The sequence below is a fragment of the Ostrea edulis genome, chromosome 6 (assembly GCF_947568905.1).
Source record: "Ostrea edulis chromosome 6, xbOstEdul1.1, whole genome shotgun sequence".
Classification (NCBI taxonomy): domain Eukaryota; kingdom Metazoa; phylum Mollusca; class Bivalvia; order Ostreida; family Ostreidae; genus Ostrea; species Ostrea edulis.
The window spans coordinates 58,644,702-58,672,684 of NC_079169.1; the positions used below are offsets into that span (position 1 = coordinate 58,644,702).

Sequence of the window (27,983 nt, forward strand, 5' to 3'; positions counted from 1 at the left end):
TCCCTTATTAGTACTGTTTTCCATTTTTAGTACTTCTTTCCCTTATCAATACTGTTTTCCCTTATTAGTGCTGTTTTTCCTTATTAGTACTGTTTTTCATTATTAGTACTGTTTTCCCTTATCAATACTGTTTTCCCTTATTATTGCTATTTTCCCTTATTAGTACTGTTTTCCATTATTAGTGCTGTTTTCCCATATTAGTACTGTTTTCTATTATTAGTACTTCTTTCCCTTATCAATACTGTTTTCCCTTATTAGTGCTGTTTTCCCTTATTAGTGCTGTTTTCCCTTATTAGTACTGTTTTCCCTTCATGATAACCCATGAGTATCTTCGAGAATTCTTCACTAATATTAAGACGTAATCAGCTGTAGATGAAGAACCACAAATTTAGACCTATACTTAACACTCAGGGCCGTAGCAGGGAGAGTTCGCCTGCTGCAACATGGAACATCAGTTTCCAAGGTCATATCCGAAAGACCCGTGATTCTCGCTTCTAAATACCGAGCGTTTGACAAAGGAGCAATCACTACATGAAAGGTGAAGATTTGTTGATGTCCTAGTTTACGGGCGGGGCACGAACTCCCGGTCACGAAGCAAATGCTTTACCACTAAGCTACCGTGAGCGGTCCTAATGAAGAAAAACTCAACTTCAAATGTGGAGTGTGTTACAGAATATTAGACTGACGATGCAATGCTGAAATAACAATCAGGTTGACACCACACTGCCTAAATAACAATTAGGTAGACATCAAACTGCCGAAATAACAATCGGGTTGACCTCAAAACAACCGAAATAAGAACCAGGTTGACCTAACAATACCGAACTAATAATCAGGTAGAAGTCACACTGCTAATCTACCAGTTACGTTGAAGACAGCAGCTAGACTGCTATTTCATGACTTACAACCTGTTCGGAGCTAGTTAGATGTTTAGTTTCTGATATCTATTCTACTGGGGTTTTTAAAATAAAGGATTGTAAATTTACATTGTGGTATTCAATTTGTTCGCAGAATGTCGTGTATCAATTTTAGCACAATAGAGGTATAGGAACAGAAAATGATAAGGGGTATAAGATCAAAAGATCAATGTCGGATAAAAATCTAAATTCAAATAGTTGGGGGGGGGGGATAAAAACTCCCGAAAGTTTATGTCATATCGAGATCGATTACACTTCAGTGGAAAAAGAAAAGAAAAAACAAGTGACTGTTCAAAATATTCTCCTGGGTTTTCACTTGTTAATCGATTAGTTTCAACATTCATCATATTTAGTTTTAAAGGGTGGGTCTTGGTGAAAATTATGCGAATTCAGGTTTTTTTTTTTTTGGTGGTGGTGGGGGGGGGTGTAGGTCAGACATTGATCTTTTGATCACGCCCCTAATAATGAATAGATATTTAATATTTTAAGAGTGATCTGCCATTGGATAGTATTGCGTATGATTTTTCAATATACAGTTACCTGATAATATATGGTTTCTTTTACTGTAATACAGCGTTTGTTTATCAGTTTTGCTGTTTTAATATTATACATGTTGTAAAGTTACTTTATAGTGGGGGTAGTTTCGGAATTTTAGATTGGAACTGCAGAAATGTAACTCTCTTAGGAAAAATTGGTATATACCTCGGATTTATCCAAGGACCCACAATTCTGCAGTTAGGAATGAAAACGTCCTTATTTGTTTAAAAATGTGATACCTTTTCCATGCATGATTTGCATTGTGACGTCACAGGTAAAGGAGTGGCAGCTGGTCGATGAAAGATAATATGCATGTACGAGTTGACTACAATTATACGTTACAGATAGGTTGAAAACACTGAAGTTTATCGTTTGAACTACACGTGATACTTTATTCGTCCTCTAGGTTAACATCGTTAATCACAAATAACATTCTTCTGCAAAGAATCAATCATTCCATCCGTTTGGATGTTGATTACTTAATGTTAGCTAAAGCTGAATACACAGAGAAAAAAATATATGGAACAATGTATGTTGCACAAGCTTGCATCATTTGTTCAGCTTGAAGAATATGATAATAGCCACCCATTTATCCAGTACCACAGATAAAGCGCCCGCATCTTCCAAGCGATTGAATTTCTCTTGAATTAAAATTTTTTTTGGTGATACGCTATTTATGGATGGAAAGTTATATCTTGATGAAGGTAAGTTAATGCATCTTTAGCTTGGATAAGCAATTATGAATTGATGATAAAGACAATTCTTGAAAAGAAACAATTTTAGTAATGGCCTATTTGTTAATGAAATACATTTTTAAAAAAAATTCTATTCTTAAAACAGGTCCCAATTTTTTAAATCTGATCCATAACAAAGCAGAGATGGACGGATCTATTCCAGAAGACGAGGACAAAGTTTTTGACAAGTCTTTAGTGGGACAGGAGCCGACTATAGCGTACATTGGGTTGTTAATGGTGTTAGGGTTCATCGGCAACATACACGTTCTGGTGGTATTCTCCACTCATTTTAAGAAAAACAGCACCTACGTAGTCTTTGTTCTGTCCCTAGCCGTGATAGACTTTCTGATGTGTTCTGTTCACATGCCACTAGAAATTCTGGATCTTTGTTACCCTTATAATTTCTTCAGTTCTACTATGTGCAAAGTTTTCCGATCAAATCAGTCAGTTTTGACTATGACGTCAGTTTTTATTCTGAGCCTTATAGCTCTTGACCGGTACCGACACGTCTGCTACCCAATGAGGAAACAGTGGTCAGTTTCTAAAGCCAAGAAACTGATTGTAGCCTGTGTTTGTCTGGCTATAATTGTTTCTATCCCGGTGCCTTTGCTGTTTGGTCCTGAGACGGTCAACGTGGCAGACAACGTGACGAAAACGATCTGTTTTATTGGGAGCTCATCTAATTTAGGAAATGTGTTTCCAGTGATTTATATTTTGTTTCTCAACGTTGCCTTCGTATGCAGCTTATCTGTTTTGCTCTTCTCGTATATCTCAATCGGCATTACCATGAGAAGACAAGCAAAAACTCGTCTGTTGCTGACGTCATTGATGTTACCAAATAATAATTTCAGAGTATCAAATGCGAAGTGTACTTGTTTCAGATGTCTCTTTAGTAAGAAACTCCGTCGTGTTGAGGATCATTCACTCAAGATTATAAATCACCAAAGATTTCATCGATCATTGTCTGTTAGTCAAAGACTTGGCGCTTTCCTTGGACGATCTACCTCAACCGACAACAGAAGAGCAACTAAGGTTCTTTCATGTGTGACCATCATTTTCATCGTGTCTTTCCTCCCTTATGTTACGATAGGACTTCTCGTGACTTTAGGACAAGACCTAAGGAATATTCCCGAGGATTCTGGAATAGTGGTCTATAGACTCAGTGTTAGATTACTCTTAATCAACAATGTGAGTAACTGCTTCGTTTACGGAATATTTGATCAGAGATTTAAGAAAGCATGTTTTCAAATTTACAGCAAGTTTTACAGTTATACGAAGAGAAAATTAACTAATGTAGTGAAACGGTGACTTCTAAAAAGTTCTCTTTGGTGATACATGAAGCTGTGAGAAGATGTAAAATTATGAGATATATCTACAATGTCAACTTACAACAGATTGTATTTCAACTTACCACAGATTATATTTCAACTTACAACAGATTATATTTCAACTTGCCACAGATTATATTTCAACTTACCACAGATCATATTTCAAACCAAATTTGCATTGTAATACCGTGTTGTTTAATAATCAACAAATTATGTTTTGTTACAATAGTCAGTAGCATCTTTTGAATTTTTTTTTTTAAATTTTCATTTGGTTTTATATTCAATAAATTGTATTCTTGATAAGTGATTTTTACTGCAATAAAATCTACAACAATTTGTACTTTTTTCTTGCAAGCCTTTCAACCAAGTGGACTGGGATCTGAAATTCAATTTCGTTCATGTCAATAGAGATATCTAGATGTCACAATTTAACAATCATCCGAGTTATTTAATTCAATTTGACCGTTCAAACAAAATCAGAATGCATGCCGGGAAGTTTGAACTGATTACCTGGTATACAAGTATAAATTACGATACATATATTTGTACTTTTTAAATTGAATACAAGAAATTTATTTTTCAAGGTGTTTTGGAGAAGAAACAAAAATGTCAGTGGAAACCATATGATTCCAAAAACGTTTTAGAAAAGATAAAAGAAACCTGATTGATAAAAAGTGAGTTACTGGTACCTATATCGCAAACTTTTCCCACCCAAGGGGCCCGACATTTGCACATAAACGAAGACACCGTATTAACACACACTCCGTCATGTTTGCATGGACGTTGAAAACATTCATCAATATCTGTTGAAAAAAGAATAGAAAGGTCTTAATATTACAAGGGATACACATGCGAAATATGAAAGCCCTATCACTAACCATTCAGATGTTATGGTCAATGTTATTTTATCAAAAGTGGGTTAAACTCCCAGGTCAAGGTGTTGAGGTTAAAAAAAAATATGGTATCAGAAAAGGTCTTGTCAAAAGGGATAAAAATGTAAAATAAGAACGCCCCATCACTAAACATTTAAAGGTTAAAGTTTTCCAAAAGTAGGCCAAACTCCAAGGTGGAGGTCACAAGCTCAAACATGTTGGGACCAAAAGAAAGGCCTTGTCACAAGGAATACACATATGAAATATGAGAGCCAGATCACTAATCATTCAAAATTTATGACCAATATTAATACTTTTCAAAAGTAGGTCAAATTCCAAGGTTAAGACCACAAGGACAAAAACTTTAATTTGGTAACAAAAGAAAGGCTTTATGACAAGGCATGCACATCTGAAATATGAAAGCCCAATCACAATCATTTTAAAAGTTATGGCCAAGGTTAAAGGTTTTGCAGACAAACAGACCAAACCCTATATTCCCCCCCAATCTTCGATGACGATGACATATTATGATATTGTCACAAGGACTACACACGTGGAATATGAAAGCTCTATCACTATCCATTCAAAACTTATGACCAAGGTTAAATTATTTTGGGACAAACAGACCAACAGACAAACCAAAAACTATATGCCCCTGAATCTCCATTTATAGGGACATAAGCATGATTCGCATCCTCATAGATGATAAGAACATCTACTCTGGTAAAGGAACAGCAACTTTGGCTGTGGTGAATTATCGTGATGGATACGTACCTATATTACAATGTGTAGAAGTGAAGCCAGGGTTGCAATGACAGTGGTAGGACCCCGCAGTGTTGATGCATTGCCCCATAATGCAGGGAGTGTGGATGGTACATTCGTCAACATCTGGATCACAAAACAGTAGGACACTATGAGTATTTGCCGAATAATCTCTCACTATTTCCTCTAGTGATTCTAGTAAACTTGATGCAGATTGTTAAGATACAGTCACTAGGATTCACTAAAATTGTTAAGATACAGTCACTAGGATTCACTAAAATTGGATGACGTAATAACTCTTGATGTCTAGATTTAAAATTTTTGATATGTCTGTTAAAATGAATACTTCAGTGCTATTGTTGTATTATAAGAAATGCTATATTTGATATCAATAAAAGGAATATTTAGTATATATACTTGCCACAGAATTTTTTTAATATCAATTATGAATTTGAATAATTTTTAGGTACTTCTAAGTATCAATAAATCGAATTCTTGACTTACATAATGGATCGTGGATATGAAGAAGAAAAAAAGAAAGAAAAAAGACTGAATCATTGATATCACTATCTCTATTGAAAGGCCTTTCACGGTACCCTAGCGGTTGTAGCGCCTGAATCCCAAACGGGAGACCCGGATTGTGTATAATATAGAATACCTTTATCTAATTCTATACTCTCTAATTTATATGTACATATCACGAGTACCCTGACGTTCTGAGGGGTAGGAGTTTTCTCAACTATCATGAGCAAGTGGTTCTGTTGATTTATCTATAAATTAAGATTTCCGAAATTTATTCTATATATCAAAAATTCACATTATTGGTATCAAGAAATACTAATAATTTCTTATATATGTATATCAACACTTAGAGTTATTAATACAAGAAATCATTACCGAAATCTTGTTATCAAAATTCGGAATTTTTAATGTCAAGAATTCGACTTCTTTATACCATAAATCAAATCATGATATAAGAATTCGATTGAATGAATATGCTATTCTGAGTTTCAGTTGACAAAACGTATTTATTGATATCAATACGATGCTGTAATTTAGTTCTGTAGAATAAATTGAATAATATGTAAAAATATCTACCTTGGTCACACGTATTTCCGGTCCATCCGTACGGACAATGACATTTGAAGGAGCCGACATTGTTCGTGCAGTTCCCACCATTCTGGCAAGGAGTGAGTTTATTGGAACATTCGTCAACATCTTTTAAAAAAAATTGCATATTAAAAAACTTTAACACGTGCATTTTGAAGCTGCAAATTTCCATTACATTCACTTGTGTCATGTTCCGTATCATTTCAAAAATTTCAGTTTTTATCGCCAGAAAATTATCATAAAAACAAACAAATTTTGCATAATTATCCTGCTGACGAATTCTTATAACATACAATTAAACAAAAAATGGACACAGATCCTAATTCTACTGACAAACAACCAGAGAGAATGGGACAAAGTAATCTCTCTGATGACAACAGTGAAAAATATTTTGCTGCACAAAACACTGTAAACATGTATAGGCATTGCGAAAGTAACTATGAATCTTCTGAAGATCTGAGGTGCCTTGGGCTTCAGCCCATGATAGCGATATCTGAAACCAGTAAATGTATAATATACTTATACAGGTACCTCGATCGCATATCGTGCCATTCCAGCCAGCAGCGCAGGCGCATTGAAATGATCCCACTGTATTCGTACAGGCCCCCGAGTTCTTACAGGGGTTCATTCCAGTAGTACATTCATCAACGTCTGAGGAGAGAATACGAACTTACAATCTATTGTTAAAAAGTGTTTATTACAACCATTTTTTAAAACTTTGATTCCACACAATAATCAGTATATAGCTGCTTCGATTTCGATGGAGATCCGAACACATGCAATCCCCTTTAAAACCCGTCTCCCTGTTGCTTTTTTAGTTTAGAGACAATTTCCATTGTGGAGTGAGGAGTCTCTTCATTGCTGTTGATATATCTGATGTGACAGGTAGTTCATCTATAATTCACCTTGTGAGCATGTTGAACCTGTCCATCCCGATGAACACGAACATGTAAAAGATCCGACAGTGTTGATACAGCGACCACCATGATGACAAGGATTTGACAAAGTTGAGCATTCATCAACATCTAAATACAATTTAGTACCATGATTACAACACGTTTATACACATCTACTGATTATCAAAAACACCTCAGATCTAGTGTAGTTAGACTTTTATCATCAAAATTAGTTACCATTTTCACACAATGGTCCGGTCCACCCCTGTGTGCATGAACAACTAAAAGAGCCGTGCGTGTTTGTACAATTTCCACCATTACCACACGAGTTAGTGGAGGCACTGCATTCATTCACATCTGTAAACAATCATTGCTGAAAAGTCTTTGTTTGCCTGATTTTTGAGAATAGAATATATAATTATATTAAAATTGCTACATTTCTGAAAAAAATAATGTAAGAGTCTATGGATTAAAAAGTCTTGCACCTTGATCACAGCGATCCGCAGACCATCCCACCGGACAATTGCAACGGAAGGAACCAATCAAATTAGTGCATGAACCACCATTGTAACACGCTGGCGAGTATACCGTGCATTCATTCGTATCTAAAGATAAAAAATAATACATCATTCAAGAACCTTGTATACGATAGGGTTATTCTTATAATAAAGAAATCCTATTGGTCAATATATGGAAATATTGGCCTCTCATTTTAAAATATAATACGAAAAGGGTACAAATAATGTAGTTGTGGTTAGATTTTTTTTTACACAATACACAGACCATGTAATAGTCTAGCAATAGGACATTTTGCTAACATATGACATATTGTATACGTCTATGGCTGCAGCCTTATTTTCGCTGCAGCATAATTTTCGCTATTTTCAACAAAGACCAAAACCTTGAAATTTATAACTACAGAGAGCTTAACATAACTTTTCTATACAATTTGACGTAAAAACAATGAATTTAAAAATGTGTGAAAACGGATTTAGACAGAAAAGCGTCTACGTAACAAGCAACTTTGTATATTAAGATTTAACGTTTACTAATCAAATACGAAACACTATGATATACATGATATTCTATTTATACCCATCAATCCAATGGAACCTACCTGTTTCACAATGATTAGCTGTGTATCCCTGCTGACAGTTACAGTGGTATGATCCAGCTGTGTTGATACAGCGGCCATGGACACAAGGAGAGGATTGACATTCGTCTATATCTAGATCGAGTTTAAATCATCTAAGTTGGTTTCTGCTATGATTGACATGAACATTTTAGGACATAAATAGATTCAGTTGAAGGGTCATGCAAATTTATGTAAAACAAGAGAGCATTGTGATCATTGTTGTACTTAAATAATTTCATTCCTAATAAGAACTGAGTCAGCCAATATTGCATAGTCTTATATCTTAGGATTTTCGTCTCAGTGCATGAAAGCTGCAAAAAGCTGTCATCACTTACCAACCCCTTCACTCACCCATCTCTTCACTTACCCATTTCTTTCCTTACCCGTCTCTTCAATTACCAACCTCTTCACTTACCCATCTCATCAGTCATCACTTACCCATTTCGTCACTTAACCATCTTTTCACTTACCCATCTCCTCACTTACCCATCTTTTCACTTATCCATCTCTTTACTTACCTTGATGACACCGCGAACCTGACCAGCCACTGGAACACGAGCACGTGAATGAACCTTGGGTATTTGTACATGCACCGTGATTACACAGGTGACTAGAACATTCATCGACATCTGAAATAGACCATGTGACTACCAATATAAACAATTCTGTTATGGGTCAGAACAAACCCTTAATATAGCGCAGCAGAATTTACTAACAAAAGACAAATATAAAATTGATAATAATTATTTACAATTGATAATTGATAGAAAATGTAACAATAGCAAAATACTAACTTACGGTAGCTGAGCAATAAATCAGAACAGAATCTACACACACAAAATAGTAAGTCCAAAATCGTGGTTTCCAGTATAATAAAATTTAATATGCATAAAAAGTGTCTAACCAGAGGTTTTTCAATCATAAGAATTTCAGTGTACGAATAGGTTGTGATCCGTAAAAACAAGAATTGGCTGTACAGTAACATTCAAATAAACCACAAATTACTGCAAAGCTAATAACAAAGCAAGACACTCTTTTTCAAAGGTTGAATCATTCTGTTGACATTTCGTAAGTTTCTTTGAAAAATATGAAACAACTCTATCTACACTGTCACCATGTTCTTGAAACAAAGCAGCAACGATTCCTACGTCAATAGCATCTACAGTAAGCTTAAATTGCTTAGAAAAATCTGGAGCTAAAAGAATTGGACTACACATGAGAACAGACTTAATCTTACAAAATGATTCGTCGCAGTCATTTGCCCTCTTTTGCAATAAGTTGGTAAGTGAATCACCTGCTGACGAAACATTTGGTCAAAATTTTCTGTAAAAACCTGTCATGCTCAAAAATCTTATTAACTTTTTCTTGTTTGTAGGAATCGGGAACTTTGTAAGAGCCACCACTTTTGCCATAATAGATGTATCATAACCCTGACCTAGTTTATGACCTAAATACTCTACAGTAGCATGACAAAGGTCACTCTTTGCAAGGTTTACTGTTAAGTTTGCTTTTGTCAGAATGTCGAAGAATCCACGCATGATTTGGAGATGTTCCTCCCATGTGTCGATGTAGATGATAGCATCATCAATGTAGGCTTCACATCCTTGAAAGTCACGTAGAAGGGAATGAATCATCCGCTGAAAGGTCGCTGGAGCATTTTTCATACCAAACGGCATCTCTTTGTATTGAAAGAGGCCATCGGGAGTCACAAATGCAGAGATTTATTTGTCTCTTTCGATCAATGGCACTTGCCAGTAACCCTTCAACAGGTCAAATTTACTGACGAGTTTGGCATTTCCAATTTTGTCAATACAGTCCTCAATTCTAAGAATTGGATAAGAATCTGAACTCAAATTTACAAAAAAGGAATAGATGCCGTCAACATAAGCAACATTCTTCGACATAAAAAGTTCAGTCGTGTATTCCAAATTATTTCAAGTTCAAATACACACCCAGTATTTCTTACAAGTATACCTGTACTATTGCAACCAAGCATTTTAATCATAAACAAACTTTGTAGTGCCTAGATATAGGCCATCTTATACTTAATACACCTACGTGTTCTTGTTCTTCATCTTCTTTCAACTATAGTCCAGCTGGACATGTCATTACTGGTGATGTTGATATTGTTGAAAATGAGAACCTCAAATCACTTATTCTAAAAGGTCCTAAATACAGAGAACCTCGGTCTTTCAATTGGCGACAGAACTTCACATCTATTATGACTTCTGTCGAAGACTATATCAGACGATGGGCTAAATATCAAATAGAAGAACTTGATACATTGTCAGAATGGATTAAAAGTATAAGAGGAATATTAAAATTCCGTATTATACATATTAAAACAAAAGTACGTACCATCTACCCTTCTGTGTTTAGTAAACCAAAAGTGATAAAAAGAATTAGATAGGTTACACTAAGAATAAGTTTTGGTTCCAGCTGACAAAGCTTGTAAAACATTGTCTTTGTAAGGCTCATTATTACAACTGTATTTTAAACGAACTTAATTCCACTTTTGGTAATCATTCTTATACTCCAACTGCCCTTTCAAGAGATGAAATTCTTTAAAACCATTCTTCAGTTTTAGGCACATTTGGTATCCCAGTCGGGGGGTCGAATGAAGGAGTTACCGTACCTATACTAGATTCCTAAACTACACAAAAACCCTTATAAACAAAGATACATCGCTGGATCCAGTAAGTGTTCTACCAAGCCCCCATCTTTGCTCCTCACGAAAATATTAACAGCTGTGAAGGAAAAACTTCAAACTCACTGTGCGACTACATATGCCAGAAGTGGTGTAAATCAAATATGGATTCTAAAAATTCTAAAGAACTTTTGGTAAACTTGAAATAGCAAAACTTTTCTAAGATCAACAACATCAAAACCTATGACTTGATTATCAACACTTTGTAATTTAAACACATTTTATTGAGAAACTCAACAGGATTGGGCAACGGGCATAACCTATGTAGGCCCTCTCCCAACACTTTACACGACCACTCCTCACGATGAATTAAAGACTAGACTTTTTGACATCATAGACATTTGCTTCTTCAACAAAAATGGAAAACGGAAATATTCATATCTAGTGATCTGTCATCCAAAAAATTACTTTGTTAAACACCACTCTGATTCCAAGCACAAGTATTCTGAAGTTGAAATAAAAAATATGCTACAGTTCCTCATTGACAATATCCTCGTGGTCTTTGGTGATCAGGTCTTCCAACAGTCTGTTGGAATTCCCATGGGCACGAATTGTGCTCCTTTGTTAGCTGACCTGTTTTTATATTCCTATGAAGCAGAATTTATTCAGAAACTTCTACGTGAGAAGAAAAAATCTCTTGCTGTAACCTTCAATTCCACATTTAGATGTATCGATATATCGACGACATTTTATCTATTAACAATAATAACTTTTATTCAGATGTCGATTCGATATATCCCTGCGAGCTCGAAATGCAAGACACCACAGAGTCGTCCACTTCTGCGTCGTACTTACATAGTTTGATTTTATTTGTAACACGCAATTGATTGGCTGAGCACACAAAAAAAAAAGAAGTTTATATTGTATAATGTAACTTGCTTTGGGGACACGACAACCCCAAAACGGCACTATTTGGAAACCAAGATGGCGGTTTTCTCGGTCGACGCTATCTCAGTCTGTTGCTAAGTAATTTTTATTTTTCATTGATTGTTTACTGTTTTGTATAAATGAAGACTTGTAGAGTGTAGCTTTGTCTTTTTATATCAAATAATAAGGAATGAACCTAATTTTGACCTATGTTATACGATATAATGTAACTTGGCTTCGCGGATTATAAAGCGTAAACTGCACCAAGTTACATTATCAAGGCAGGCTAATGAAAAAACAAGTTCATGTTACAGGGGTTTCAATAGCCTCGTTTAAAGACAGCATTTCGCAAATCCTATGGTAGTTATAACGATCTAGTTTGCCAACACAACCTATCATTAGGTCTAATGCTGTCTGACGTGTTTCATACCGATTGTTAGACCGTTCGTGGCACACTGATTTTGACTACGGATAACTCCGTTTACCTGATCAAGATATAGTGCTCACGGCAAGTATGACCGGTCGAGAGAGGATGCTTACTCCTCCTGGGCACCTGATCCCACTTCTGGTGAGTCCAGAGGCTCTTGTTTGCTGAACTACCTACTTTGTATTGCTTATGGGATTTATGAGATTGATCACTGTTCGTCATCTTCACCTTTCTTAGTACAATTCTGTAATGTTTGAGCATTGGCTAAAGTTGAAACTGATTTTACAGAATTTCGGTAACATCTATCAAAATACTCTTTCAACATGTTATTGTGCCAAACTCGTTTTTATTTACGCCAGCCAGGTGTCTTAACTACATAGTTCACATCACTAAGCTTGCTTTTCAATTTCATAAGAACCATAATACCTGGCCTGCAAAGAATGACCAGGAACAGGCAAAAATACAAGAACCTTATCACCTGGTTTAAAACATCTGCTACTAGTATCTTTGTCATACCAAATTTTCATTTTGGCTTGAGAACTCTTGATATTTTCTTTATGAAGTTTCTCTTTGAAATTGGATACATAGTCTAAAAGGTTAAGATCACTAGTATCAGTTAGCCATTTTTCTTTCTGCAATTTCAAAGGATCTCTAACTGTATGGACAAATACTAATTCAAAGGGATAGAATCCTAGAGACTCTTGAACTGCTTCTTGTGCAGCAAATAAAACAAGGTGAACCCCTTCATCCCAGTCTCTATCATACTGAAAACAATAGGTCTTCATCATAGTTTAAGGGTTTGATGGAAACGTTCAAGTGCCCCCTGAAACTCAGGATGATAAGCAGTAGACTTATATTGTATTTTTCCTAGATTTTGACATATTAATTTGATCAATCACATGATCTAAGCATAAAAGCAATCACATGATTCTATCATTAAAACAGTTACATGATCTTATCATGAAAACAGTCACATGATCCAAGCCTTGAAACAGTCACATGATCCAAGCCTTAAAACAGCTACGTGTTCCAAGCATTAAATCAGTCACACGATCTTAGCATGAAACTAATCACGTGTTCCAAACATAACAACAGGGATAGAAAATTCCAGTGCTCCAAACTTGGCACATACCTTGGTCACAATTTTCCCCTCTCCATCCTTGTTGACAAACACAGTTGTATGACCCAAAGGTGTTGCGGCAGGACCCATGGACACAAGGATTATCTGTTGTGCATTCATCAATATCTACCAATGTAATGATAATTTTCATTCATATGTCGATTCGATATATCCTTGTGAACTCGATATAAAAGACACCACAGAGTCATCCACTTCTGCTTCATACTTAGATATTTTATTGAAAATAAATATTAACGACAAACTAACAACTCAACTTTATGATAAACAGGATGATTTCAGCTTCCCCATCGTCAACTTCCCATATTTATGTAGCAATATTCCATTATCACCTCCATATGGTGTTTATATCTTTCAATTGATTCGATATGCTAGAACTTCTTCTGCGTTTAAAGTCAGCATTTCGCAAATTCTGTGGTCGTTATAACAATCTAGTTTGCAAGTACAACCTATCATTGGGTGAAATGCTGTCTGATGTGTTTCATACCGATTGTTAAGCCGTTCTTGGCACACTGATTTTGACTACAGATAACTACGTTTACCTGATCAAGATATAGGGTTCACAGCGGGTGTGACCGGTCGACAGGGGATGCTTACTTCTCCTAGGCACCTGATCCCACCTCTGGTGTGTCCAGTGGTCCGTGTTTGCCGAACTCTCTATTTTGTATTGCTTAAATAGGAATTATGAGATTGATCACGGTTCGTTACCTTCACCTTTCATTGAACAGAGCGTAATGGATGTAACCACGTTACTTTATATACTACATCACCACAATGGCTGACTTCCTTATCAACAATATTTATTTATTCCTCTTTAATTTGATTGCCAAGATGAGTAGCTCGGTCGGTTAACGTATCGAGTGCTGATTTGGAAATCGCGGGTTCGAGTCTAGCAAGGGTTTAATTTTTTCCAGATTACTTTCCACTAAAACTGCATCTTTTACTAAATAAAGCAAATTTAAAAGTTTTCAATTTCAAAATATTATTGTATATATCCTCCACTTTTCAACCATATCAATTTTCTCCGATGTACTATTCCTCCTTAACTCCACATAAAAGACACCACAGAGTACTCCACATCTGCTTCGTACTTAGATATTTTATTGAAAATAGATATCAACCGCAAACTAACAAGTCTCAGCTTTACGACAAACGCGACGATTTTAGCTTCTTCATCGTCAACTTCTCATATTTATGTAGCAATATTCCATTTTCACCTACATATGGTGTTTATATCTATCAATTGATTCGATACATAAGAGCTTGTTTTGCGTATGATCAGTTTTTAAATCGAGGCAGACTACTGCCAAACGAGTTGATATCACTGGGGTTTCAACAATCTCGTTTAAAGTCAGCATTTTGCAAATTCTATGGTCGTTATAACAATCTAGTTTGGCAATACAACCTATCATTGTGTCAAATGCTGTCTGATGTGTTTCATACCGATTGTTAGGCCATTCTTGGCATACTGATTTTGACTACGGATTACGTTTACCTGATCAAGACATAGGGTTCACAGTGGGTGTGACCGGTCGACAGGGAATGCTTACTCCTCCTAGGCACCTGATCCCACCTCTGGTGTGTCCAGTGGTCCGTGTTTGCTCAACTCTCTATTTTGTATTGATTATAGGAGTTCTGAGATTGATCACTGTTCGTTATCTTCACCTTTCATACCCTCTAAATTCGTCTCTGATTAAGCATTGAATGGTTAAGAACATTCTGTTCGTACCGAACGGATGGAGTTTCTGACGTACTGTGACATTTGAACCTGCTTTCTACGAGGGTTAGTGTGATAGCGATATGTTGGTCTTGTAATGATACTGCGCATGTATCAGTTTTCAAACGATGGATGTGATTGGTTGGAGTATAACACATGGGAGAAAGAAACAACATTGGAAGATTTACCCTACTAACTCGGGTACTAATCGAAGTCACCCATTGTATTTGATTACCTCGATCGCAGCTCAAACCAAATACCACGTGATTAATGACATCAACAATCAATCATTCATTAGTTAGTTTGGTATTATAATGTAATGATGTATTCATAGTCCAATGATTGCCTTTAAAATCTTATGATTTACTAAAAGAAATTGTGCTAGAATGTAAATTTCGGAATATCAATGAGCCTTGACTTAGGAACAATAGAAAAACAAATATAAAATTGTATGAAGCAGAGTATGAAATGGGGATAGGTGTGGGCTCTATGTGAGGTGGGGAGAGGTGTTGGCTTTATGTGAGGTGGGGAGAGGTGTGGGCTCTATGTGAGGTGCGGAGAGGTGTGAGCTCTATGTGAGGTGGGGAGAAGTGTGGGCTCTATGTGAGGTGGAGAGAGGTGTGGGCTCTATGTGAGGTGGGGAGAGGTTTGGGCACTATGTGAGGTGAGGAGAGGTGTGGGCTCTATGTGAGGTGGGGAGAGGTGTGGGCTCTATAGGAAGTGGGGTGAGGTGTGGGCTCTATGTGAGGTGAGGAGAGGTGTGGGCTCTATGTGAGGTGGAGAGAGGTGTGGGCTCTATGTGAGGTGAGGAGAGGTGTGGGCTCTATGTGAGGTGGGGAGAGGTGTGGGCTCTATGTGAGGTGGGGAGAGGTGTGGGCTATATGTGAGGTGCGGAGAGGTGTGAGCTCTATGTGAGGTGGGGAGAGGTGTGAGCTCTATGTGAGGTGAGGAGAGGTGTGGGCTCTATGTGAGGTGGGGAGAGGTGTGGCTCTATGTGAGGTGAGGAGAGGTGTGGGCTATATGTGAGGTGGGGAGAGGTGTGGCTCTATGTGAGGTGGGGAGAGGTGTGGGATCTATAGGAAGTGGGGTGAGGTGTGGGCTCTATGTGAGGTGAGGAGAGGTGTGGGCTATATGTGAGGTGGGGAGAGGTGTGGACTCTATATGAGGTGGGGAGAGGAGTGGGTTCTATGAGATGGGGAGAGGTGTGGGCTCTCTGAAAACCTTCCTCTATATCAATGGTATTGTTTTAATTATAGAATACCTGTGCTGCAATTAGTACCATTGTAGCCCGCATGACACGTGCACGTGTAATCTCCATACTTAGCGGAGCAAGTCCCTCTCGACCCACAGGGGTCTGAACGACAGCCTTCGTCTAAAAAGAATTGTTATACTTAATTCATCAAGGGTGAGAGAGGGTTTCTCATGACAGGAAGATTGATTTCATTTCATAAAAACTAATAGGGAATTTCTTTTAAAGTTATTAACTGACATTCCCCATCATATACTTTTGTCTAACAATCATAGGCATGATTTAGCTACCGAATATCATGAAGATAAACTATCACAAACACAGATTGAAAAAATATATTCATAGTATCTTACATCCATTTCCGGCTATTTCGTAAAACCAAATGCCATTTTCGCCTGTAAAGGTTTTTAAAAAATCAAACATCATAATAATATTAGAAACATGTAAACTTTCACTTTTGTAGACAGACTATGCATTATGCACACACACAATCGTATCGTAATGGTGAACAAGAAATTCTCTTTAAGATTCATATGCTATTGAAAGTACTGCTTTTATTCATACGAAATATAAAACATCGTGAGCATATTAATCATTATTTTACCCGCATTTCCCTGGAAATTACTCAGTTTGAAAGCATCAGTGGTAAAGGAATACTGCATAGTCACGTGTTTTATATCAGAACTCCAACCAGTATACACGCTGTGGCTTTGAGAACCCACGTTGACGTTGATATAGTTAAATAGAGCATATGACGTAATGTAATCCGTCATGACGACGCACTGAATGGTTACACGCTACAAGAAAAAAAAACACTCGCAGCAAGTCTCAATCAGTAAGGATCATGGATTTAAGATATACAATTTGCTTAACATATGACCATTATTTAAGATATAAACAGTTTTGGGAATACACGAGGGCACGAACTGCTACGCTTTACGTTGGCATGCTTCATGAGGTGTGTTAACTATCGCTTCATGAAAAGTACGTTGGCGTGAAGCATTGCTGCTGATACCCTCATTTATTTTCAAAAATAAAAAAAATATAATAACATTTACATTCACTCGGCTTTCCCCTCAATCACTGCGTATGAGTACAATTGACCTAAAGAGCACAGCGCGGGTTTATTATTTTAAAAATGCAGTTTCAATGTAAATGTAAAAAATGGATAGAAATAAGTGTATGTCATCTCACTCATATACTTTCAAAAACTGAAAGACATTTCTTTTAAACTCGTACTCATGTGCTTGAATACATGAAATTCTTTCTCATGTATCTAGTTAGCTATCGTGTCATAACGTTCTTGAACAATAACAAGCATATACCGGGTATCATTAGTATTCCAATGAATTGATATATACAAATTCATGTTAACGTGAATCATAAAAGATGATAGCTTTATAAGATTTACGATCCTTGTTCAGATCCAGAATGTTTTAAAAGTTAGATTTATTGCAATATATGTTTCTGTCTTTGATATCTCTACAAATTGTAATTAAAGTCATTTCTTCATGACTGCGTTGCAGTTGTGAACAATTCGCGTATGAATCTGAATAGATATAGTACGTCTATTTTAACGGTAAGGACTTTCGATAGAAACGATTGCTTGATTTTATCTTGAAACGAAAGTAAAATGTAAATATAATGATAATAATAACAAGCATTCTGACAATATTGCAAAAAATTACTGGACCGCAACAATATTCAAAGTTCATTATGTAGGTTATGGTAAAGGGGAAATTTGGGGAACCAGGATAGGAATGGTTGGAAATCAACTACTATTCAGATACAAAGATTAGACCAGGAAAAAAGACAAATTTATAATTAGGTTTAAATCTTTAACCAAGTCAATAAACTGTGACATGTAGGTAATCATGAATAATTTAGCTACATTGTTGTAATACTATGCTAGAAGTTTTAATGAGTGTAGTACTCTTATCCACAGAAATAGAAACTTGGATGAATCAATCTGTCCACCAGCCGCCGCCATACTCTATGTGAGACTGAGGCAAATGAAGTCGGTTCCGGCAATATTGCGGCCGGAGTCAGAACAATGCCACGAACAGATCTGCACGCTCTGATTCCTTGACCAATTGCGAACAGTCGGATATAATATTCTGCGGATCCCAGGAATGACAGATGCTGTTGTGAATCATTGACGAAGGTGACGCAATCAGTTGAAGTGATCCTGTGCAACTGCGTAACGCGTGGTCTATTTGATGAAGCATGCTGTTGGTATGGTTGATATCTGTTCCTATAGGCGAGATTTAGTGTTTTGCACACCATTGAAATCCCTTGCAACTGCAAATTGTGACACACCTGCTTCCAGTACTCCAGATGGGTTGTTGCACTGAGCACCATTCAGATGCGGCATTTCCCAAAAACTGGTTCCATTTAAAGACAACGCAATGAGATATCGAGAACCCGTGTATTTGATGCATATTGATTTAGACAAAACTTCAGTTATATCTATTTTACAAAACCCAAACTTCAAAATTTTCCATTGATTTTTTAAAGCGTTGATGATACTTCCATCCTCATTATAGAAAATGTCAGGACAGTCTATCAGTGTTTTTTTTATCCATATGAAACTGGGATACTTCGTTTTAGGTGCATTTGCTTTTGCACGACATTGCGGAAAATTTTCCATCTCTGTTAAATTGAGTGTTGCCCGAATGATAACTCCGAGACAACTTTTCTAAAGACATTTCCAAATTGAGTTATCATTAACGGTTCTGGAATACCATCTCCAAATACATGGAAAAGTCCTAAACCTGGTAGCAGGTACTTAATGTGATTCGTTAGAATATCTATACTAATTAGGCTATAGGAATGACTGAGAAAGAAGTAGATGACTTACATCGAGACTTGTCCTGCTACTGTAAAAATTCGAATTCCACCACGTGACGACCAGCATTTCCTTAGCTGTGAAATGAGGATTGTTGGAGTGCAGGAGGACCAGGTTTGTTGCCTTCTGCAGAGTATCGGTGTCGTCTGCAACAGAGCGCATATACATAGTAACATACATTGCAGAACCGTTTCGGCGTTCCTGGACCAAATCTGTCCAGTAGGGTGCCAATTCCAGGTGAGAGTAGTTCTTGGGAGTGTACGTTGTATCGGAGTAAGTAGATATAAAACCGTTTGAACACACCTGCAATTAAAATTACAATGCTCAAATCCAAAGTGAAAATAGAATATCATATGTACATGCATTCAAAAGTAGTAGTAGAAAGTTTTATTTCAGTGGAACAAATGGAAGAGGGAGGGAACGAGATCCAGGATAATTTTATAATTGATTTTTATAGGACTACACATCAGTATCTTTAAAACTACTTATCAAAAATACATACAGTCCGAATATGTTATAGGTGGAATAACATTTATCAACTCACATATAGACGTGAATACGTCACTGAACCAAATGGAAGCGGGTTTTGAAAACGGAAACTTTTAGTATAGTCATCTCCATCATAGCTGTTTTGATCGTTTCCCCGGGGGAATATATAACTCACTAAGAAGAGAAATTAGATGAACAGTTATTGACATTCTTGAGGTCAATACGATGATTAGCTATTGGAGTGCGAGGTGAATTTTGTACTTCGAGGGTAGCTGAATCATCGTATTGACCGACAAAATGTAAATGTCAATAAATGTTTTATCATATGACTGAATAATTCCAAACATCGATTGGGTTACTAGAGCCTACGAAACCGTACCATATTTGTTTATAGCTAGAATCAAGATCTTGTCGAAAGTGATTAGAAATGCAATTCGTTTGTTTATTCTATGACTGAAATTTTAAAACATCTCACCAAACGCTACCTGGTCGGTCATCTTTGTTTACAGCTAGAGTGCAAGACTTAGTTAAACGTGATTAAGGACACACTTTTTGAAAAAAAAATTATAACTGAATAATTTAACATATCGAAACCGACTACTAGAGATTACCAATCGATACCTAGTCGGTCATCTTTGTTTACAAATAGAGTGCAAGACCTAGTCGAAAGTGAATAGAGATGTGAGATTTCATTGGACGACCAAAATAATATAAATCGTATCAATTTGTTATATTCGTCTTGAAGGCCCTTGGAGGCTTGAAATTGTTCAATCATATCATTTTAAAACATATTTTTTGAAAGACAACCACGAGGTTTAAAACGTTTCACATACTTTTAAATCCATACATACTCACATTGAGCCCTTTGAGCATTTGTTCTTGGAAATCCACTTTGAAAATGTTTGTTTCTGCTTAATGGAACGCAGAGTATATTAATTTAAACTTTCAATATTATCAGGCCAATAAGAAAGTAAAGGTTTTTCGGAGGTTCGTTTATAAGCATCGTATCGATTAAGTAACATTGGTGCTCTACGTGGGAATTAAGAATAGTATTAACACTATCATGATTCATGAATATGTCAATTTCGTAGTTGTGTACTTACAATGTTTCAGTCACAGTTTCAGATGCAATACTGCAGAGAAAAAAGAAGGCAAAGCTGTGTGATTTTAAAGATGACATGTCTATTAGAAGGAAGCATAAATTCCGAGAAACCGACCTTTATCTTTTCGTTAAGGTTCATGTACGAAACATCACAATGCAAGATAGCCATACGACCCGAGACTTCATACTTCCTTATCAGTTTAGTGCACCATGTGGTGTAACGAATTTCAGTAAGTAACGTATATCTTGCACTTGAACATAGAACTATCATTACCATGCGATTAATCCCATCTCTTATGATTTTTGGAATATTGAAACACGGCATTTGTTCTTCAAACACTGACAGGTATGAAAAGTATGCATAATCTGAATTGAAAATAAATTATTCCTTTCTAAAACGTAAATCAAATAAACAAATTAATTAAACTTTTCATAAAAATTCTTAATAGAACCCTACTGAGGAGTGGTCCCCATTATAAACACATGTAAAATCATAATATTTGTTTCTTTTCTAGACATATCGATGGTCAGTCACAGCCACTTTTTCCCAGGAATTCTCTTGTAAGAGATTTGTGTAAGGTCAATTATCTCCTTATATTCATTGAGTGAATCGTGTGTAAACTTACTGTGGTGTGGTTTTTATTCATTATACTAAAAAAGGCTACGATAATTGTAATCGAGCTTACAAACTTGAACATGTACATGTATGACGTTCGATTTCTACTTGAGGTATCGTTCATTTGTTTTCGTAGTGCAGTACACATATCCACGCGGGTCTCTGCTCCAAAGCCTTGCCGCCGATGACAATTCCACCTTGATAAGAGTTAGTGATGGAGGACTCGGGATACCAATTGGATACAACCAAACATACAACGATGTTTTTGTAAGAAAATACATAATTATGGCTTTTCCCACTATTTGAGACTAAGAAAAACATTACCGTTCGATGTCGCTTTCCTGTCTCCAAAACTCTGTATCGATGAAGTTTTTTCATAAGATTTGAACAGCGTTTTGTAAACCTTGACGTTTTGAAAGATCCTCATGATCATACGCCAGTTCCGAGATACGAGCTCTTCTGTGTAGGAGGTGCTTTTAGTGGCACTTTGAATCCTTACGTGGGACAGAGTTGACCTACAATCAGTGAGAAAGACGATAAAATGTATTAAAAACGGCTTCTCTTTAAATATGTAAATGTAGGAAATACAAAATACTATCGACAGATATCTTTTTTAAAGTGGAACATAAAAATAATGTGATACTTGCAAGTAACATTCTGGATATGATATGTACATATATGAGCAACGAAATACCGTGATATGATAAGATTTTCGTGTATTTAATTACTCCCTGAATACTTATCATATACTTAGTTTGTGTATCAGTCGAATTCGGGTGATGAAACTGCGTATGAGAAAATTACTGAGCAGATTCACTTGTGATGAATATTTGTCCCACTCCTGCATGTAAACAAGTTGTTTCGCGCCTTATTATGTATGAGAGTTCTCCAATGGGAAACAACTCGGATGTATCTCGAAACCGGCGTATTGAATCCTCATTGTTTACAAAACGTGTCACAATGGAGAGAATTACGCGCCCTTCGCACACTTTAAACATCACATGAAGTTTATATGTATGCAATATTTATGTGATGCGCTGTCGCAAAAATGGCATGACTAGAAACTACGCTGAAGCTAGCAACCAGTAACCAGAAGCCATCAGCTCGTAGGAGTCAGCAGCCAATTAAGAAAACAATCAAAGTACCGAAAGTACTCGGACGGAATAGCCAAATTAGTCTTAATACTCGTTTCGTGGACACCTTTCAAAGATTTAGTTGTTATCAAATTTCATCATGATCAATGAAATGTAAAATTGGGAAATCTTAAATAAGCACAATTGCCTCATAGATCGATTCCACCCCCTTTTAGGATTTTATGGGTTCATCTACATTTTCATCTATCTCTTGATCACTTTATTTTCATTTGATCATCCTATATAGAAGTATGAAAATTGACCCATCCTATGACACCCCCATGTGGTACCCCTACATCCTCAAACTGAGGGCGGGAAATGACTGTCCAAAACGTTCTCTACCTTGCCTCGACACTTGTTTTGTGTACTCTTTAAAGATTAAGAAACTATCAACTTCTATGTTTAATCTTTGAGATGAATAATTGTGATGTACCAATTAAACTGTTCAGGCGAGCTAAAATGTTAAATAAATTATCAAAAATCACAATTAACATTCTGTTTATTAATTTAAAATATTCTGTCTGATTACTCATAGAATTTTGATGGTTTTCCTTATTGGCTGTTAGCATCTACATGCTTGTAGACTGTTGATATTAGTTGTGCTAGCTTCAGCCTAGTTTAACCGAGGGACATTGCCTGATCTGCAGCTTGGTAGAACATGTCTTACCCCGCTCGGACGGACCGCCAAAATCACTTCGGCTCGTTAGAATCTGTTTTATCCAGACCCGACCGCGGAGAATTCCGTCACAGCCGGTATCCCTGCGCCGAATCGCTAATTAAAAGCAGATGATCGTAATAATGGCGACAGGTAATGTCGTAATAATACATTCTACAAGTATATAAAGAAATTTAACAATACTTTATTTTGGTGAAGGTCAACTCCAATGGTCAGATACTGTTTGGAAGAGACAACATTCACAACAACATTCCACATCCAGTGAACAATTACACAGGACCAGATATGCTGGCGCCCTATTGGACGGATTTGTATCCGGTTGGTGGAAATAACGGATACGTGTTCTACAACACGTACCGCGCCGACAACCCTGTCGATCACGCCATCGTTTCAAAGGCAGACTTCGGTGTTCTCCTCAACAGTGGAATATCAGATTTCTCTGCAAAGTGGGTGTTAGTTGTAACATGGTGGAACACCAAAATAACCGATTTTCCAGAGGATGATGTAATTAAAACTAAAAAGACGTCCAACGCTTAAATATGTGATGAAATTTATATCAATTTGTTACCAATCTCTCTCTCTCTCTCTCTCTCTCTCTCTCTCTCTCTCTCTCTCTCATTTTAATTCTATTAAGGAGATATGCTTTATCTGAACTTATAATTATCCTTTGTTTGAAGCGAATTACGTTCCAGTGCATTCTTATGACGGATTTCATCACAACTTACGCCATCTATAACTACATGAGTGTAAATGTCGACCCAAATCACACCCGGGAGAAGGTTGCCATTGGATACAAGACAAATGTCCAGAATTTTAGTAACTCTCATTCATTGAAAGACGACGTCTTCCTTTTGAGCAGTTATAGAGGAAATACAGGTTTAATGAATTTTATTCTTGCATTCATATTCTTTGAGTTATGGAAACATGTTGTTGTTTTTTTTTTAAAATCTGATATAATATATTGTAACGTATTTTCTACGCAGGAGAGCATGGTGTATGGTTTTACGTCATAGCAGATGGTATGTACACAAACTGCTATTACATCTGTATCTACTAATTGGTATTCTTGTGTGTAACGTAAAATGCTTCTCCAATTAATCAATGTGATTAATGCACGATTTTTTTTTCTATAAAAATTCAGATAACGATTGCAAGTGGAAGCCTTGTCAAAATGGAGGATCGTGTGTGGAAAAATATGGCGGATATAAGTGTCTCTGTGCAACTGGCTTTACGGGAGTAAATTGTGAAATTGGCAAGTTGAAACTGCGATTTGAACCTTTACCTCAATTCCATTGAAAATGTGAAATAATTTACTTTATGTAACAGTATTTAAGTACATGTTCTCACTTTTTATGTTATCCAGACATCAATGAATGTTTGACGTCGCCATGTTTCAATGGAACCTGTCTCAACAATCCCGGATCTTTTACATGTGACTGTTATCCAGGTTTCAAAGCAAAATTGTGCGACCAAGGTGACAGTAGATCTATACTACATGTATTTGCGAATTTTCATTTTATGTGAAATCTGTTCTGCATTGAAATATAATTAGATGTTTTCTATAATTCTCATCGCAGATATCAATGAATGTAACTATCCCACTATGCCCTGTAAAAACGGTGCCACGTGTAACAATAACATTGGATCCTTTACATGCACATGTGCACCAGGGTGGTCCGGAAGTGTTTGCGATCAAGGTAGACAAAGCAATTTATTGTACATATTAGCTTACTAGTATATACTGCAATAGTTAGATACATGTTCGAGTCTAAAACACTTTTATACGACTCTGATTCGATTAAACTTACTACTGGTATCTTATTACTTTCAGAACTGGGAATTGTGAAAACATTACTTCTAAAGTATGCTGTTCTAATATTTTTAATTTTCAGACATCGATGAATGTACTAGCACGCCGTGTGTTTATGGAACTTGTATCAATACACAAGGATCTTACCATTGTAATTGTCCACCAGGAGTAAAGGGGCAACACTGTAATCAAGGTGAGTAAAGACGACACTGAATAGAAGCTTTGTATTTATAAAGAGACGACACTGAAAGGAAGGTTTGTATTTATAGAGAGATGACACTGAACAGAAGGTTTGTATTTATAGAGGTATGACACTGAACAGAAGGTTTGTATTTATAGAGAGAGACGATACTGAATAGAAGGTTTGTATTTATAGAGAGATGGCACTGAACAGAAGGTTTGTATTTATAGAGAGAGACGACACTGAACAGAAGGTTTGTATTTATAGAGAGAGACGACACTGAACAGAGGGTTTATTTATAGAGAGAGACGACACTGAACAGAGGGTTTATTTATAGAGAGAGATGACACTGAACAGAGGGTTTATTTATAGAGAGAGACGACACTGAACAGAGGGTTTATTTATAGAGAGAGACGACACTGAACAGAGGGTTTATTTATAGAGAGAGACGACACTGAACAGAGGGTTTATTTATAGAGAGAGACGACACTGAACAGAGGGTTTATTTATAGAGAGAGACGACACTGAACAGAGGGTTTATTTATAGAGAGACAATACTTTACAGAGGGATGATAAATGTTTTGTAAAGAGACAATACTTTAAATATGGATGATGAATGCGTTATAGAAAGACAATGTTTTACATAGGGATGATAATGTTTTATAAAGAGATAATACTTTACATAGAGATAATAGAAGTTTTGTAAAGAGACAATATTTTACATAGGGATGATATATGGATGATAAAAGGACAGTACTGTACAGAATGTTGGTAAATATAGGATAAAGATAATACAATACTAGTAATTTGTAAATGGATAATGAATAGATAATTTAAATTTGCAGACAGTTTGCATTTCTTAGTTTATTATAGTGATGAAGTTTTAACTGCATTCATTTTTATTGGGGGGAGGGATATTTTTCCTGTACTTCTATACAGTGTTAATTATGTAAATGGGTTTCCCTGTGAAAAAGTGAAGAGAGCAAACAGTGATTAATCTCATAAATCCTATAAAGAATATAAAATTAAGAGTAGGGAAACACGAATTCCTGTACACATCAGATCATGTGGGATCAGGTTCCTACTAGGAGTAAGCATCCCCTGCTGACTGGTCACACCCATCGTGAGCCCTACATCTTGATGTTTATGCATATATCATTATCATAAAATAAAATGATTAGGTTATTTATATTCAGTGTAGTTTTAATTTCAGGGTTAGGGTTAGATGAACTAAGATGTATAGGTAAAAACCAAAAATCACAACAAATAATTCTGTAAATACACATAAGTTGTTATAAATAATACCATTCGAACTATACAGGACGCTTATAGCCGTAGCATTGAAGGTTTGCCCACGTTTACCTTGACACGGAACCTCCAATTGTAAGGTTATATCCAATAGTCAAGTATTTCAAACTGTTCAAAAATTCTCGACATTAGCAATAACATTCATTAGAGGAACTACTAGTATTTTAGAGAAGTATCTTAAAATGCCACAGTCTTTATCAGCCTCAACATTGGTACAAAAAGCACATACTTGCCTACCTCTTTAACTTGTATGCTTTGTTCGCCTGTATCACATTGGTATAAAAAGAAACAAAGGAAAAGACGTTTTCGAAAGCAAAATTGATATAAAATTTTCACCACAAACCCCCCCCCCCCACCATTTCCTTTGAAAACTTTGCGTTTCCTCAAATCTGTGACAATCCTGACAAAACTCCAAGATTTTTTTCATTGATATTCCAGACGCAAAAACCAGAAATATTTTTACATCTAAATTTTTACATAATTTTAAATCTGACAATCCTGACAAAACTCTAAGATTTTTTCACATATTCCAGTGGCAAAACCAGAAAAATTTACAAGGAGGGGGAGTTACGGCCCAAGTTTGTATCTATTCCTCCCAAGAAAGGGGAGTGTGTTGAAGATCCCGAAATCGCAAAAAATTACCATTTAAAAAAGTTTACCCAAGGGGATTGTTGCAACCCCCCGCAACCCCCTCCATATCTGCTGCTTCATTCATTATTATGATTACATGTAAATATTTTACTTAGAAGAAATATTTAGTAGGTTTCACGGTTTTCAATCTGATTGAAAGCAGACCTTTGATCCGCTCCAATATTATGATGTCGTTAATACAAATAATACGCTTTGTATTAGCTACATCAATATAAGAGCGGATCAAAGATCTGGTTTTAATCAGCTTGCAGTTTTAAAGTATATTTACAAATTTAAGTGAAAATGGGGACCACACGATGCCTTATCTACCTTGTTCTTTTAATCTGATGTAGATGTGAATGAATGCCATGATATACAGCCGTGTCATAATGACGGTACCTGTGTGAATACAGTGGGGACCTTCCGCTGTACTTGTGCCGCTGGATATGCTGGCCTGACCTGCAGTTTCGGTAATTTTTAGTCAACAGAATTTTTCACCATACATTTGAAGATAAATCCTGTGGTTATATCAGCTTCTGCATTAATCTTTCTTTCTTTTTTAACTTGAATGACTGGACATTTTCCTTTCCGTATTTTGTTACATAGAGTGTGTTTGTTTTGAGGATTGAAGTTTCGTGTCTACTATCTCATTTCAGAATTCAGTAAGATACATGCTGGTCTTGATGTAGTTGGTAAATAAAATCGTTTTCCCTATGCACGCCTAAGTGAGTTGGTTTTATTTTGTACAGTGCACCATACCTTAAAAAAGATCAACTTTAACAATTTGAACATAC

The 27,983-nt window shown here is 36.3% G+C and overlaps 3 protein-coding genes across 4 annotated transcripts; 2 read left to right on the plus strand and 1 right to left on the minus strand.

Annotated features, from left to right (window-relative positions):
• Positions 1-1,349: 1,349 nt before the first annotated feature.
• Positions 1,350-3,852, plus strand: LOC125646676 (trace amine-associated receptor 1-like). Its single transcript, XM_048873171.2, has 2 exons — positions 1,350-2,158; positions 2,295-3,852. The coding sequence occupies exons 1-2, from the start codon at positions 2,131-2,133 to the stop codon at positions 3,494-3,496; spliced, it is 1,230 nt and encodes a 409-aa protein (XP_048729128.2). The 5' UTR covers positions 1,350-2,130; the 3' UTR covers positions 3,497-3,852.
• LOC125646674 (fibropellin-1-like) lies at positions 3,810-21,027 on the minus strand. 2 transcript variants are annotated; one of them, XM_048873167.2, is made up of 18 exons: positions 20,837-21,027; positions 20,589-20,641; positions 19,789-19,907; positions 19,257-19,547; positions 17,001-17,193; positions 16,750-16,791; positions 16,409-16,519; positions 13,425-13,538; positions 8,810-8,920; positions 8,274-8,384; positions 7,642-7,761; positions 7,394-7,513; positions 7,166-7,285; positions 6,792-6,911; positions 6,249-6,368; positions 5,163-5,276; positions 4,206-4,319; positions 3,810-3,895 (listed from the first exon to the last, which is right to left on the minus strand). In XM_048873167.2, exons 1-18 carry the CDS (start codon positions 20,911-20,913, stop codon positions 3,876-3,878), a joined length of 2,070 nt encoding a protein of 689 aa, XP_048729124.2. In that variant the 5' UTR covers positions 20,914-21,027; the 3' UTR covers positions 3,810-3,875. The 2 variants fall into 2 exon arrangements, with proteins under 2 accessions (XP_048729124.2, XP_048729125.2); XM_048873168.2 differs by lacking the exon at positions 6,792-6,911 and having other exon boundaries at positions 20,837-20,962.
• LOC125646675 (neurogenic locus notch homolog protein 3-like) lies at positions 21,020-27,911 on the plus strand. The gene is made up of 12 exons (XM_048873169.2): positions 21,020-21,181; positions 21,351-21,409; positions 21,588-21,718; positions 23,459-23,764; positions 23,938-24,136; positions 24,244-24,279; positions 24,402-24,512; positions 24,624-24,734; positions 24,838-24,957; positions 25,153-25,263; positions 27,543-27,659; positions 27,846-27,911. Exons 1-12 carry the CDS (start codon positions 21,111-21,113, stop codon positions 27,887-27,889), a joined length of 1,416 nt encoding a protein of 471 aa, XP_048729126.1. The 5' UTR covers positions 21,020-21,110; the 3' UTR covers positions 27,890-27,911.
• Positions 27,912-27,983: the final 72 nt, after the last annotated feature.

Bases quoted from the DNA above. Each gene is read 5' to 3' on its own strand.
- LOC125646676 (XM_048873171.2), top strand. From the start codon at position 2,131: ATGGATGGAAAGTTATATCTTGATGAAG. The intron at 2,159-2,294 runs GTAAGTTAATGC...TTCTTAAAACAG, and splicing joins AAAGTTATATCTTGATGAAG to GTCCCAATTTTTTAAATCTG.
- LOC125646674 (XM_048873167.2), bottom strand. From the start codon at position 20,913: ATGTCATCTTTAAAATCACACAGCTTTGCCTTCTTTTTTCTCTGCAGT. The intron at 13,539-16,408 runs GTATTCTATAAT...TTACATTGGTAG, and splicing joins TGGTACTAATTGCAGCACAG to ATATTGATGAATGCACAACA. The intron at 6,912-7,165 runs GTGAATTATAGA...TTCTCTCCTCAG, and splicing joins AGGTTCAACATGCTCACAAG to ACGTTGATGAATGTACTACT.
- LOC125646675 (XM_048873169.2), top strand. From the start codon at position 21,111: ATGCGATTAATCCCATCTCTTATGATTTTTGGAATATTGAAACACGGC. The intron at 21,182-21,350 runs GTATGAAAAGTA...TTTCTTTTCTAG, and splicing joins TGTTCTTCAAACACTGACAG to ACATATCGATGGTCAGTCAC. The intron at 23,765-23,937 runs GTAATTAAAACT...CTTTGTTTGAAG, and splicing joins CCGATTTTCCAGAGGATGAT to CGAATTACGTTCCAGTGCAT.